Source organism: Nerophis ophidion, linkage group LG19, assembly GCF_033978795.1.
Source record: "Nerophis ophidion isolate RoL-2023_Sa linkage group LG19, RoL_Noph_v1.0, whole genome shotgun sequence".
In the NCBI taxonomy this organism is placed as follows: Eukaryota; Metazoa; Chordata; class Actinopteri; order Syngnathiformes; family Syngnathidae; genus Nerophis; species Nerophis ophidion.
The window spans coordinates 23,471,156-23,483,980 of NC_084629.1; the positions used below are offsets into that span (position 1 = coordinate 23,471,156).

General features: G+C 38.2%; 2 protein-coding genes across 7 annotated transcripts in view; both read right to left on the reverse strand.

Annotated features, from left to right (window-relative positions):
- On the reverse strand, positions 1-11,991 carry LOC133538209 (uncharacterized protein C2orf80 homolog). Of its 4 annotated transcripts, none has more exons than XR_009802945.1 (9): positions 11,853-11,991; positions 11,716-11,797; positions 9,483-9,565; positions 9,296-9,389; positions 8,675-8,752; positions 4,756-4,843; positions 3,603-3,715; positions 3,384-3,474; positions 1-740 (listed from the first exon to the last, which is right to left on the reverse strand). XR_009802945.1 is itself a non-coding variant. In XM_061879606.1 (8 exons), exons 1-8 carry the CDS (start codon positions 11,891-11,893, stop codon positions 3,464-3,466), a joined length of 585 nt encoding a protein of 194 aa, XP_061735590.1. In that variant the 5' UTR covers positions 11,894-11,991; the 3' UTR covers positions 2,024-3,463. The 4 variants fall into 4 exon arrangements, 2 of the variants coding, with proteins under 2 accessions (XP_061735590.1, XP_061735589.1); XR_009802946.1 differs by having other exon boundaries at positions 720-740; positions 3,384-3,469; XM_061879606.1 differs by lacking the exon at positions 1-740 and having other exon boundaries at positions 2,024-3,469.
- Positions 11,986-12,825, reverse strand: part of LOC133538208 (shugoshin 1-like) — an 18,631-nt gene continuing 17,791 nt past the window's right edge. For 2 of the 3 annotated variants that reach the window (XM_061879603.1, XM_061879602.1), the window contains exons 8-9: positions 12,473-12,584; positions 11,986-12,397 (exon numbers count right to left, since the gene is read on the reverse strand). In XM_061879603.1, the coding sequence (XP_061735587.1) occupies positions 12,295-12,397; positions 12,473-12,584 (215 nt within the window). In that variant the 3' untranslated portion in view covers positions 11,986-12,294. The remainder of the gene's footprint in view (positions 12,398-12,472; positions 12,585-12,825) is intronic. The other variant, XM_061879604.1, reaches the window with a different exon arrangement.

Here is a 12,825-nt window from a genome sequence, read left to right on the forward strand (position 1 = left end):
TTGAACACATTATTTATTAAAAAAAAAACAAATAACTATCTTATAATAAATAAAAATATTAAAGAAATAAAGAAGCCCACAATTTTCTGTTGTGTTTTCCGCTCGATATTTTTTGAGTAAAGTATGAACAAAACACAAAACAGTCTTAGTTACCTGAGATACTAAGTATGTCATTATTATAACTTAATAGGTCAATATTTTGACTTATCCATCCATCCATTTTCTACCGCTTATTCCCTCTTGGGGTTACGGGGGGCGCTGGCGCCTATCTCAGCTAGAATCGGGCGGAAGGCGGGGTACACTCTGGACAAGTCGCCACCTCATCACAGGGCCAACACAGATAGACGGACAACATTCACACTCACATTCACACACTAGGGCCAATCAACCTATCCCCAGGTGCATGTCTTTGGAAGTGGGAGGAAGCCTGAGTACCCAGAGGGAACCCACGCATTCACGGGGAGAACATGCAAACTCCACACAGAAAGATCCCGAGCCTGGATTTGAACCCAGGACCGCAGGAACTTCGTATTGTGAGACAGACGCACTAACCCCTCTGCCACCGTGAAGCCCTAAGCCCTTTGACTTAGTAATTTGATAATAGTTTGTCTAAATTGTCAGACGATCGCTTCTCTGATGTCTACATCTTGACCAGAAGTCTCTTCTACAGCATTCAGCAACTTTTTCTCGATTGGAAGTTTTCGTTTTAGTCTGTCGTCCTTGTGGCTGTTGAGTTTTGCCTAGTGAAAAAAAACAACATTTTTATAAGGATTTTTACAAAAATACATTCAAAAATCATGGATACATTATTTGGGATAAACCCACTTTAGCACAGGTGTAAGATAGTGACATGTTTTTTATAACATGTCAAACGGCTCTCAACATCGTCAGGAAGCAATGTGTGTCAAAAGTAAACTTCGAGGTATTCTAATTTTGGCAGAAAAATAAAAACAATATTTAATGCAACTGCAGTTTTACTTAACTCATTGTTTATTACAAGAAACTACTCAAAGCATTTTTAATACAATCCTATTTAAATACATCTAAAACAGCTGAACTTTAATATATGCTTGCCATCTTGACTTCTGATTCCAAAGCAAGTATTGTTGTCACACAGTTGTCAAACTATTATAATATTAAAGCAAATGGGCAAAATATGATTCCACATTGTTGAAAGTGGTCATCTGAGGGCATTTGTGATTGCAGTGCAGTGCTTACAAAATGTTTTGATGCCCCAGATATATGACATCTACCGGTCTTAACAATATTACTTCCTAGCAATGAAGTTAGCGCCCAAATACCTGAAGTAGAGCTCTTCTCTCTTTCACCACAGAAGATTGTGGATTGCTCCTATTGGAATCTTGCTGCTCTTGTACATCATTTGGCATATCTTTGTCTGTGACCATGCTGTTAAGGGTGAATGGAGAATCCGAACTCCTGTGAAAGCTTGTGTCAATATCTGGTGTTTCTATTCCAAATTGAATGGATGTAGTTGATGGAGAACTGCCCGAGATCTGCTCGCATAGTTTGAAGTACAGCAAAACAACTCTACAGTAACTACTTCTTCCCCCTGCGTCGACTGATTGTGTGTACTTTCCATGAATCTCTTTTAATTTAGTGCCGATAGTTGTTTTTGTGACGTACTCTTTCCGATGAGGAAATTCCTCAGATGTGCTTCCAAGTCCGTACCGCTCCAAACTTTGACTGGCAAGTTTCCCAGTCAACACTTTCTTGAGTTTTGTTAACTTTAAACTCCAAAATTATGCTTTAAACTAGCTCTACATCTCTGTCAGTCCACATAGGGCTGGGCGATTTGGCCTTTTTATTACGGTAATAACTCAATATTTTTAGGCCAGGCCACGATACACATGTCGATATTTTGCCTTGGCCTTGAATGAACACTTGATGCATATAATCACACCAGTATGAGGGATTCTGTGTCTACTTTAAAACATTCTTGTTCATACTGCATTGATATATGCTCATTTTAAACTTTCATGCAGAGAGGGAAACCACAAGTAAATCAATTTACCAAAACTGTATTTATTAAATGGTTATTAAACAGTGGCTTGAACAGTCATGTAATTTCCAAAACAGAAAGTGCAAGATTGTCAGACATTTTAAAACAAGCTATTAGTGCACTTTGGTGCATGATGTCACTAAGTTGACATATCAAAACACTAAATTAAAGTGCACTTTTTGTACAGAACGCCACTACAATAGTTTTAAACAAATAAAGTGCACTTTTAGTGGGAAATGTGATGTGAAGTAATTAGAGCCTTGAATAGGTCAATAATTCATAACATTTTTTGAGCAATGACCGTTTAAAAAAAACAAACACTAAAATACTTGGAAATTTATTCACTCGTAAAATTGTTAAAATAAGTCATAAATTTGTATTTATTTTTAAACTTTTACACATTTAAATCCCTGAATCAGGGATGTACAAACTACAGCCTGCCAGCCCCTTCAAATTGGCCAGCGAGACATGACCTCATCAATACCAGGCAATTTCTGAATGCTACGTATTTGCTGCTACCTAGTGGACAATGTGAGTAAATCAGATCAATGACCCTTGATTGTGCTTGCACCCTTGATGTTTACTTATAGGACACAATCAAAAGAACCTCCCCTAGTCATGGTGCAACAAAAAAAAAAAGCAACATAAAGGTCAACACACACACAGTCACACATAACACAACCTGACCTCTGAACTTGCTGGATATTATGAAAAGCATCCAAACACCATTACAAAATTGAAAAGTACATCCATCAATAAGAGTGCATTAGGGATAAATTTAAAACATTCTCTCCACACTTATCCATGTTTGGCTTATTTTAGCTGCTTGATATTTCTGACTGATTACAAAACTTTAAGGAGGTCACGGAAGTCAACAAGGTAGGAGTCCAACTTTCACATACTCCTAAAATCCAATTATTTTAATTATATATATCCATTAGATTAATTATATAGCCATCATATTAATATAATATGTGCATTTATTTGGCCCTGGCCCCAAATTTTATTTTTCATGCCCAATTTTGACAAAGAAAAATTGTAAGACATTTTGAGGTGGAATATTTGATGTGAAGTAATTGGATTAGATCTTCGAGTAGGTCAATAATTCATAACATTGATTTTGAGTCATTATTATTTTTCGCAAATGAAAGCTTTAAAGGAAAAAAAAACATCCTGCATGGCACCTTAGTGTTATTCAAGTCAACTTTGCAACTTTTTCTTGTTACATTTTACCTCTTTGCACTTTTATTCCACTTTTTTATGTTTACTTTTATAATATTTTTAGAATTATGTTTTTGCAAGAAACAGGACTTTGAAGTTGTATCTTTTGTAAAAAAAAAAAAAAAAGGATTCACACACGTACAGAGTAATGTATCTTGATTAGTCTGCTGATGAAAAGCTGGTGTCAGTGGTGGGGCCCCCCCTCAGCTGTCCTCATGACTGTCACTGCTGGTCTGGGGTCACAAGGGAGGGTTGGGTAAGAGAGAAGCAGGGTGGCCGCAGAGATAAACACATTCTCCCCTCTGGTCAAGGAGGTTAAAACTGAGCATTTCATTTGGGGGGCAAAAACGCTGCTACTCACGCTGAGGAAGGTGAGGGAGGAAGAGGAGAGGGAGGATGAGGACGACGCTTGACGTGGTCTGCAGGGGGCGCCAGACTTTGTCCTCTCAAACAGCCATCGTTTCAATGTTTCATCTACACAAGGCAAGACCAGCGGTCACAAACTGAACCGTACGAGCGTTTGCTTGTAAAACCACAACACATTCGCACAAAACCGTAGCAAAGAGCAGTTTGCTTAGCCAGCAGTAGTAGTAGGGTGTCCCGGTCCAATGTTTATCGGTGCGATATTGGCAAAATGAATAAGAGCCAGATTATATTGGTTAAACTCTCTGACACAAGCAGTCCGACTTGGGCTAAGATAGACAGCCAGGTAACATTTAACCGTCCCCCAATAAACACACAATTCTTTTTCTTCTTCTATTTTAGTCAAGTGGTAAGTTATACTATACTGTAGGCTAGTAGCTACACAACAGCTAAGCATAAGTGTGCTTGATTGAACAATTAAACGCACATTTGCTAATATAAACAAGTACCAAGTAATTATGGTTGCACATTATTTTACACAAAAAGGCAGAAGCATATCGGAAAGTACCCAGTAACAAACGTATCCGCATCACCCATCTTACAGCATCATGATTTTAACTGGAATTATTGTGGCCACCAAGTGTCACCAACAAAAAAACAATTACCAGGTCCTCTCCAAGGTTTCTAATAGTCATCATTGTCACCGACGTCCCACTTGGTGTGAGTTTTCCTTGCCCTTATGTGGGCTCTACCGAGGATGTTGTTGTGATTTGTGTTGTGGTTTGTGCAGCCCTTTGAGACACTAGTGATTTAGGGCTATATAAATAATCGTTGATTGATACTTCAGCTTGGACAGTATAAATCCATGGCAGTCGGTTAATAAAAAAATAGGTTAATGTTTTTCAAACCCGCCTTTGTTCTGTTTGAATCATTTCACTTGATCAAACCTTCTCTAACATTCCACACTACAACATAATAAAAGTATGTATGACTCCTGCTGACACGATATTGTATCAATGTAGGTATCGGCTAATACCCAGAGCTCCAATATCAGTGAAAAAGATGTATTGCACACTCGTAATTAGTAGCACTGATGAGTTTTAAAGTGCATGCAGACCAAGAAAACATTACGCTCTGTGTCAGGACTCAACTGTGTTTCCTGGAGTGTTGCACGGCCTTGTAGGAACTCAGCATGGCCAGTGGGTGGCAGGAGAGCGTGAAGGGACACACGATTGAGGCCTGCATGAAGTAGAAAAAAACATTTTAACCCCATTTAAAAAAATAAAAACATTGGCATAATAATGTTAAGAGCTAGGCAATGAAATGATAAATATATATCCAATGGAAAGAAAACAATATAAATTAAAAATGAGTAGGATCTTTTTTTTTTTCTTCTTTGTTGGATGAAAACAGAAGTTGCAAAAGCAAGGTTGGTTGCATGAACAAAGGCACTCGCTCTCTGGTAACCGAACAACGCAGGAAATGATCACTGATCAGCAGTGTTGGGTTAGTTACTGAAGACCAGTAACTAGTTAGTTACTTTATTTCAAAAGTAACTCAGTTACTTACACCGAAAAGTAATGAGTTACTGTGAAAATTAGTTACTTTTATTTCTTTTTTTTTAAAGCCTCCAATAAATAGCCTTTTAGACTTCATTTCAGTACTGGTATTGCACTGGAGAATAGTACAATCTGTTGATCAACTTAACATGCATTTGCATCACTGAACTCTACTAAGCAAAGTGGTCTACATACAACACACAGCCACAAAGAGATGTTTCAAAGGGCCAATTTATTTAAAGCCAGAACAAGTTGACAATACTATTTTAAATAGCTGCAACATAACAGACAGGCGCCAGCGCCCCCCGCGACCCCGAAAGGGAATAAGCGGTAGAAAATGGATGGATGGATAACAGACATAAGTAACAAACAGCATAATAACAACATAGCTGTAAACCCGGCTTTACCCAAGGAAAGCACACATAACAAACACAAAAAGCCTAACCAAGCATTTTTTACTCTCAAGGAATTCTGAAATATAATCATGTCTTCAGGAGATCAACACTGTACTGAAGCCCAGAACACTACGCATTTCCCCAGTTTTAGTTTAGAGATAAGGAAAGATTGGCCTGGCCCACTAGCATACCTCTTAATGCTTGTAAACTTTACAGAGTATACATTTAGAGTGATTTGTTAATCAAACACTGTTGAAGTCTAGAATGAAAGAGCAACAGCATATAAGAGAATTCACAGGAAACCAGAGTGTGTGTACCTTCAGGGCTGAATGATGAGCAGAGACAAGAGTTTTGATGATGTCCAGCCCCTCAAACATTTTCTTTAGCTCGCTTTCCATTTTTGTGTACTCACTGGCCAGGTACTTGGAAAATATTTTACGTGCCATTTGCCGTTTGACATCCGGTATCATGCTAATTAGCTACCTGAAAGCAAGGGACTCCACTGTAGAAATAGCCTGCATGTTTTATAGCACATACGCCTCAATATCTCTATCAAATTTGTCCTGGCCAGCAGTGCCTCCATTAAAATCCATTAAAATCCAGCCGCTGTTGATTGGTGGTGAAGGTGAAGTGGCATCGGAGTCTGTGAAGTCTCTCTTTACTGCAAACCCCGTTTCCATATGAGTTGTGAAATTGTGTTAGATTTAAATATAAACGGAATACAATGATTTGCAAATCATTTTCAAACCATATTCAGTTGAATATGCTACAAAGACAACATATTTGATGTTCAAACTGATAAACTTTTTTTTTTTGCAAATAATCATTACTTTTAGAATTTGATGCCAGCAACACGTGACAAAGAAGTTGGGAAAGGTGGCAATAAATACTGATAAAGTTGAAAAATACTCATCAAACACTTATTTGGAACATCCCACAGGTGTGCAGGCTAATTGGGAACAGGTGGGTGCCATGATTGGGTATAAAAGCGGCTTCCATGAAATGCTAAGTAATTCACAAACAAGGATGGGGTGAGGGTCACCACTTTGTAAGCAAATAGTCAAACAGTTTTAGAACAACATTTCTCAACGAGCTATTGCAAGGAATTTAGGGATTTTACCTTCTGCGGTCCATAAAATCATCAAAAGGTTTAGAGAATCTGGAGAAATCACTGCACGTAAGCGATGATATTACGGACCTTTGATCCCTCAGGCGGTACTACATCAAAAAATGACAGTGTGTAAAGGATATCACCACATGGGCTCAGGAACACTTCATAAAACCACTGTCAGTAACTACAGTTGGTTGCTACATCTCCAAGTGCAAGTAAAAACTCTGCTATGCAAAGCAAAACCCATTTATCAACAACACCAAGGAACACCGCTGGCTTCGCTGGGCCGGAGCTCATCTAATATGGACTGATGCAAAGTGGAAAAGTGGTCTGTGGTCTGACGAGTCCACATTTCAATTTATATTTGGAAACTGTGGACGTGGTGTCCCACGGAAAAAAGAGGAAAATAACCATCCGGATTGTTATAGGCGCAAAGTTCAAAAGCCAGCATCTGTGATGATAAGGGGGTGTATTAGTGGCCAAGGCATGGGTGACTTACACATCTGTGAAGGCACCATTAAAGCTGAATGGTCCATACAGGTTTTGGAGCAACATATGTTGTTATCCAAGCAACGTTATCATGGACGCCCCTGCTTATTTTACCAAGCCACGTGTTACAACAGCGTGGTTTCGTAGTAAAAGAGTGCAGGTACTTTCCTGGCCCGCCTGCAGTCCAGACCTGTCTCCCATCGAAAGTGTGTGGTGCATTGTGAAGCGTAGAATACGACAGCAGAGACCCCGGACTGTTGAACGACTGAAGCTCTACATAAAACAAGAATGACAGAGAATTCCACTTTCAAAGCTTCAACAATTAGTTTCCTGAGTTCCCAAACGTTTATTGAGTGTTGTTAAAAGAAAAGGTGATGTAACACAGTGGTGAACATGCCCTTTCCCAACAACTTTGGCACATGTTGCAGCCATGAAATTCTAAGTTAATTATTATTTGCAAAAAAAAAATTAAGTTTATGAGTTTGAACATCAAATATCTTGTCTTTGTAGCATATTCAACTGAATATGGGTTGAAAATGATTAGCAAATCATTGTATTCCGTTTATATTTACATCTAACACAATTTCCCAACTCATATGGAAACGAGGTTTGTAGCTTTGTCGAAGCATGTTGCTTTTGTAGGTGTTTCAGCAGATTTGAATTGCTGTTTTGGGCAGTAGATAAGATCATTGATCCAAGACACAACTTACATTTAACTAAAACGTTTTTTTTTTTTGTGCTCGACAAAAGAAAAGCAGTGAGAATATCTCCATGTTAAGAAAGTCGACTTCGGCTCATCCATGTCTTGTTGTTAGTAAACGATATCAAGTAGTAAATATAGTAAATGATAGGTCATACATATAATTATTGATATCGACTGTTATAAAACACTTTTATCGTGATACATTTTTCAGCCATATCCCAAAAAGAGACAAGCGGTAGAAAAATGGATGGATGGATGCATCACCCAGCCCTGTTGAGGTTTAATAGGCATTCAAAGGGGTTAAAAAAACATGACATTTTTGCTTTTTTTTTTTTTTACGTCTAGAGAGATATGAGCAAAAAGGTGGAAAAGATATGAATCATAGTTCTTTTTATACACTTTTTTTTGTCCCCTCGCTACTCTACTGGGCTAGGATTTCCTAGTGTATCGTTGTATGAAACAATTTGATACAAAATATTCAAATTGAACATGAAAAAAATCCTATTGGGAGAAAGAAAAAGATTCCATTCAATGTAACAAAACCAAAATTATGGCCAAAAAAAGAGCAAAAATGTTCCTGGAAGTACAAAGAAGTCCCCAATAAAGTCTTTGGGTTCACTGTCTGAGGACTTTTCCGTCCTGGAGCTGCTCCATTGTTATTAAAAGATTGCATGCGGGAAAATCAAAGCAGGCGGGTTGATATTTTTGTAATGTTATAAAAGGCTACTTAAGTAGGACAGTCATTGTCAGAGTACGTCATGGATGGCTACTATTTTTAGTTTTACCCTAAATTGTGTCATCACTCTGATATACCTTGGAGTGCACGTCAGGGTACAAGGCAGCTGGTTTGCACTTGTACAAAGCCAAGATCTCCTCCACTGGCAGGCTGCTCTGTGAAGGCAACATGAGGCTCAATTTATTAGCTTGCTGCGGGAAAACTTTCCCATTTACATTCTTCAACCCCATCAAAAATGTAACGCTCCCTTTTTGTTTCGGGTGCAATACCTTATGCACGCATACAGTACAGGCCAAAAGTTTGGACACACCTCCTTCAATGCGCTTCCTTTATTTTCATGACAATTTTCATTGTAGATTGTCATTGAAGGCATCAAAACTATGACTAAACACATGTGAAGTTATGTACTCAACAAAAAAAGGTGAACTAACTGATAACATGTTTTATATAGTTTCTGCAAAATTGCCACCATTTGCTCTGATTACTGCTCGATAAGCTTCAAGCACACCTGAAAGGGTTTTCACTTCACAGGTGTGCTTGAAGCTCATCGAGAGAATGCCAAGAGTTTGTGAAAAAGTAATCAGCAAAGGGTGGCTATTTTGAAGAAACTACAATATAAAACATGATACCGGGTATTTCACCTTTTTTTGTTAAATACATAACTTTTGGCCTGTACTGTTTCAAGTAGAGCCGCTTACCATGACGATGCCCGCAAAGGATGACAAGATCATGGCCTCCCGCTGCAAGCGATTGCGATACATGGCGTTGCTTGCTGGCATGCAGCCCCGCCCGCTGTGGCCCCGGAGGAAATCATAAATAGTTAAAAACTCAAGGTGTAAGAGGCTCGGGGAAATGAAGTCGCCGTTAAAAGGTCAATTTGCGTACGTGAGGTCTCCGTCACATGATTTACTCCTACGGTCCTTCGCTGACCGAAAAGCAGCAACGCTGATAGCGAGGTCATAGTGGGCCTGAAACACACACTGAAGCTTTAGTAAGAGTAGGCAAGTTTATGCCAAAAAAGGAGAAAGGAGTTGTCATTGAAGGTTGGACAATATATATCGATCACTGTGGAGTTATTTCTTGAAGATTGGTTTTGTTTAAATGTCACTTCATAAATGTTGTCACAAGCAATTAATAAAAGGGTTTGAGATATGTAAAGTATCATGGCAGATTTCTTTAGCTGTTTTTAGGGTATTCCGATTAGGGATATATACTGCGATACCGATCATCCATGGGGAAGATCAGTTGATAATAATACCGATCACATGTGTTGACTGTACATTTTTCAATGTATTTATAGATGGGTATTAACTGTTTAACATTATAAGCACAATATATAACAACTTTGTCGTTCTTTCTTTGATCGAAACACAGTCAATAGTACACAATAATTAAACACAAATAATTTTTGCTCTTAGTCCATTGCATCCAGTGAATTATTCTCTAAATGTGTAACAGAAAATAAAATAATTTAGACAAAATTAAAAACTATTATCTGATTTAACCGTTGCTGTCGACACCACCAATTTAAGGGTGAAGTCGCCTTCCTTACGTGTGGTGTACTGACTGACAATGCTAATGCACAACAGCTAATTTAGTGGTTAGCTTAGCATGCCAGATTCTGCTTGCTCTCTGTGTGACATGTTTAGCCTCGTCCTCCAGGGATAATGATACTTAAGATACTAAGAAATGCCGTTTATTTGCCATAATAGAGGTGAATGTTTTACTTAGGGGGGCGACTCCACATCATTAGCAGCACATCATTAGCAGCTAGCTTGTCAGCCGGGAGATTAAAATAAATACAATATTAGCCAGAAGGGATGGACGTTTGTGATCGGCATTAAAAGCTATTAATCATACTTTTTCAAGTAGTCAGCCAGTATTGATCGGTGGCTGATCGATCAGCACATCCGTAGTTTGTTTATATATATATATATATATATATATATATATATATATATATGTTCCCCCCCAAAAAATTGTTAATTCATGTTGTCAGTATGTGTATAAAATGTATTTATTGTATTTTAGAATAAGACAAACATTGCAAAATGTGTAATAAAAATATACAAGGTGTAAACAATATCAACACATATCGAAAAAGACATTTAACCATTGTCAATAAGTGCGTTCGATAAAATGTTTGATCTTTTTTTTCTTCTTCTTCGTCTGAAAAATCGGATGCTGGGAGGCAAGGTTGGTTGCATGAACCAAGGCACTTCCTCTGGTAACCGAGCAACACAGGAAGTGATCGCTGATCAGTGGGAGTGACACACTAACAGCCAATCAGGTAACAGTAGCAACTATCCTTTTTGGTTGCACCATCTTGTTGTCTGGTGGTTGATTCTTAGCATGGAGTAAGAAGAGAAAGTAGAAGTTGTGGATAAACAGCAAAAGTCCCCTTGAAAGGTTGTTTTTTTAAAAAAAAGGGACTGTAGTCAGACCAATGTGGTCTGTCAATGATGCAAGGCACTTGACACCACCAAGCTGGTAATACCACACCTCCTTAGCCGCGCTCACCCTTTAAAGCACAGCTGTAATTTCTTGGCACTAAACCTGCAGAAAATACTTCTTCTCAGGTTTCTGTTTACGTTTTCACACTATTTTGTTACACTTTATTAAACATTTCGTACATATTCCTTATTTTTGCACCTTCCTTTTAAGTCCATATTTAGTGATTTTATTTATTTTTGTGATTTTACAATAATTTTTTTTACATTGAGTTATTTCATGCTTTCCTTTCCTTTCTGCCCTAAATGGCTGAGGGATAATAATCAGAGGAAGGTTACATTTCAAATAAAAATGTTTACATTTAATATACAGTATATTTTTCTTGCTACTTATTGTCCATTAGGTCATAAAAAATATCAACAATTATCAATATCGACCGATTTAAAGCATTTGTCTCTAGTCATACCTAAAAATATATCCACAAGCCGACAATTGATGTTTGTTTTGCTATGAAGGTATAGATGTATTAAGTATTAATGATAAAAGTATTATAATAAATCAGCGTTATAGAAACTATAATAGGAGTCAATTGGACAAAATTGTAGCATACTATAGGCTACTGTCATGTACATGCAAATATCCTTTTATATACGGAAAAACTATTTACCAGGTCGTCCAGCATTGTGGAGGATCCTTTCCCAGTGGGGTCAAAGGAATTCTCTCTCAGCTTCTGTCCGATGTATTCCTCCCTGGAAGAACCAGCGTTAAAATCCACCAAGTCCATTTGAAGTGTTGTGTACTTACAGGAGGATCTCAACGTCTCTTCTTAGCAACTTTGTCTCCATGATGGCACAGGCGCTGCAGATAAGGACGGTTAAGGTTGTAGCAACTTAAAAGATGCAAAACTGGTACTAAAAAAAACAACAACCAAAAAAGCTTGTTGGGCTAATGTTTAATTAAAAGACAGAGTTGTGTAGAATGCAAACTAATAGGAGCATGTGTACACATCAAATACAGAAAGTGTACAGAAGTCACAGAGTGTGTCCAGTAGGACTGTACTGAATGTGATTACTTTACATAACGGACACGAAAGGCGACGTCTCGGGTGAACAAAATGAATCATTTATCATTCTGCTGGTGACATTTACCAACAAACAAGACTCCGAGCTAAACAGTCAGCAAAAACATGTTTGATTAAAACCAACATTTAATTATAAAGGTCTCAATGGTTTAAAAAAAAAAAAAATCAGTCTTCGGACAGCGTCTTTCGCTTCTTCTTGGTGCTATTTTTATAAACAGGGGAGCTCAGGAACATTGTGTCTGTGAATTTGTCTCCACGCCTTATTTTTCTGCAGAAAGAAAAAGAAAAAAGAATGGCCATCTTTTTTCACAACTCAGCAGGCGATGAGGCGAGAGACGCTCACTTGTTGAGGGGCGGCTCCTTGTAACTGACCACGGCCCCCCTGCACCTCCTGCCTTGGTTTTCCTGATCTGGCGTGGAAATGGTATTGGTCAGTGATGATAAGACCCCTTCAGCTGCAACACACAACATCGATTTCCTCACTCGCCTCATCCCATAGTCACCACATGAACTACATGCAAGAATCGCTACACAACCAATTTTATACAAACACACACACTATAAAAATACAAGTATTTACACATACATACTGGTACAAACCCCGTTTCCATATGAGTTGGGAAATTGTGTTAGATGTAAATATAAACGGAATACAATGATTTGCAAAGCCTTTTCAACCCATATTCAATTGAATGC

Coding starts and splice junctions, on each gene's coding strand:
- LOC133538209 (XM_061879605.1), bottom strand. CDS start 11,893: ATGGAGACAAAGTTGCTAAGAAGAGACGTTGAGATCCTCCT. Junction 11,798..11,852: donor AGAGACGTTGAGATCCTCCT/GTAAGTACACAA, acceptor TGGTTCTTCCAG/GGAGGAATACATCGGACAGA. Junction 9,566..11,715: donor CCACAATGCTGGACGACCTG/GTAAATAGTTTT, acceptor TGTGTGTTTCAG/GCCCACTATGACCTCGCTAT.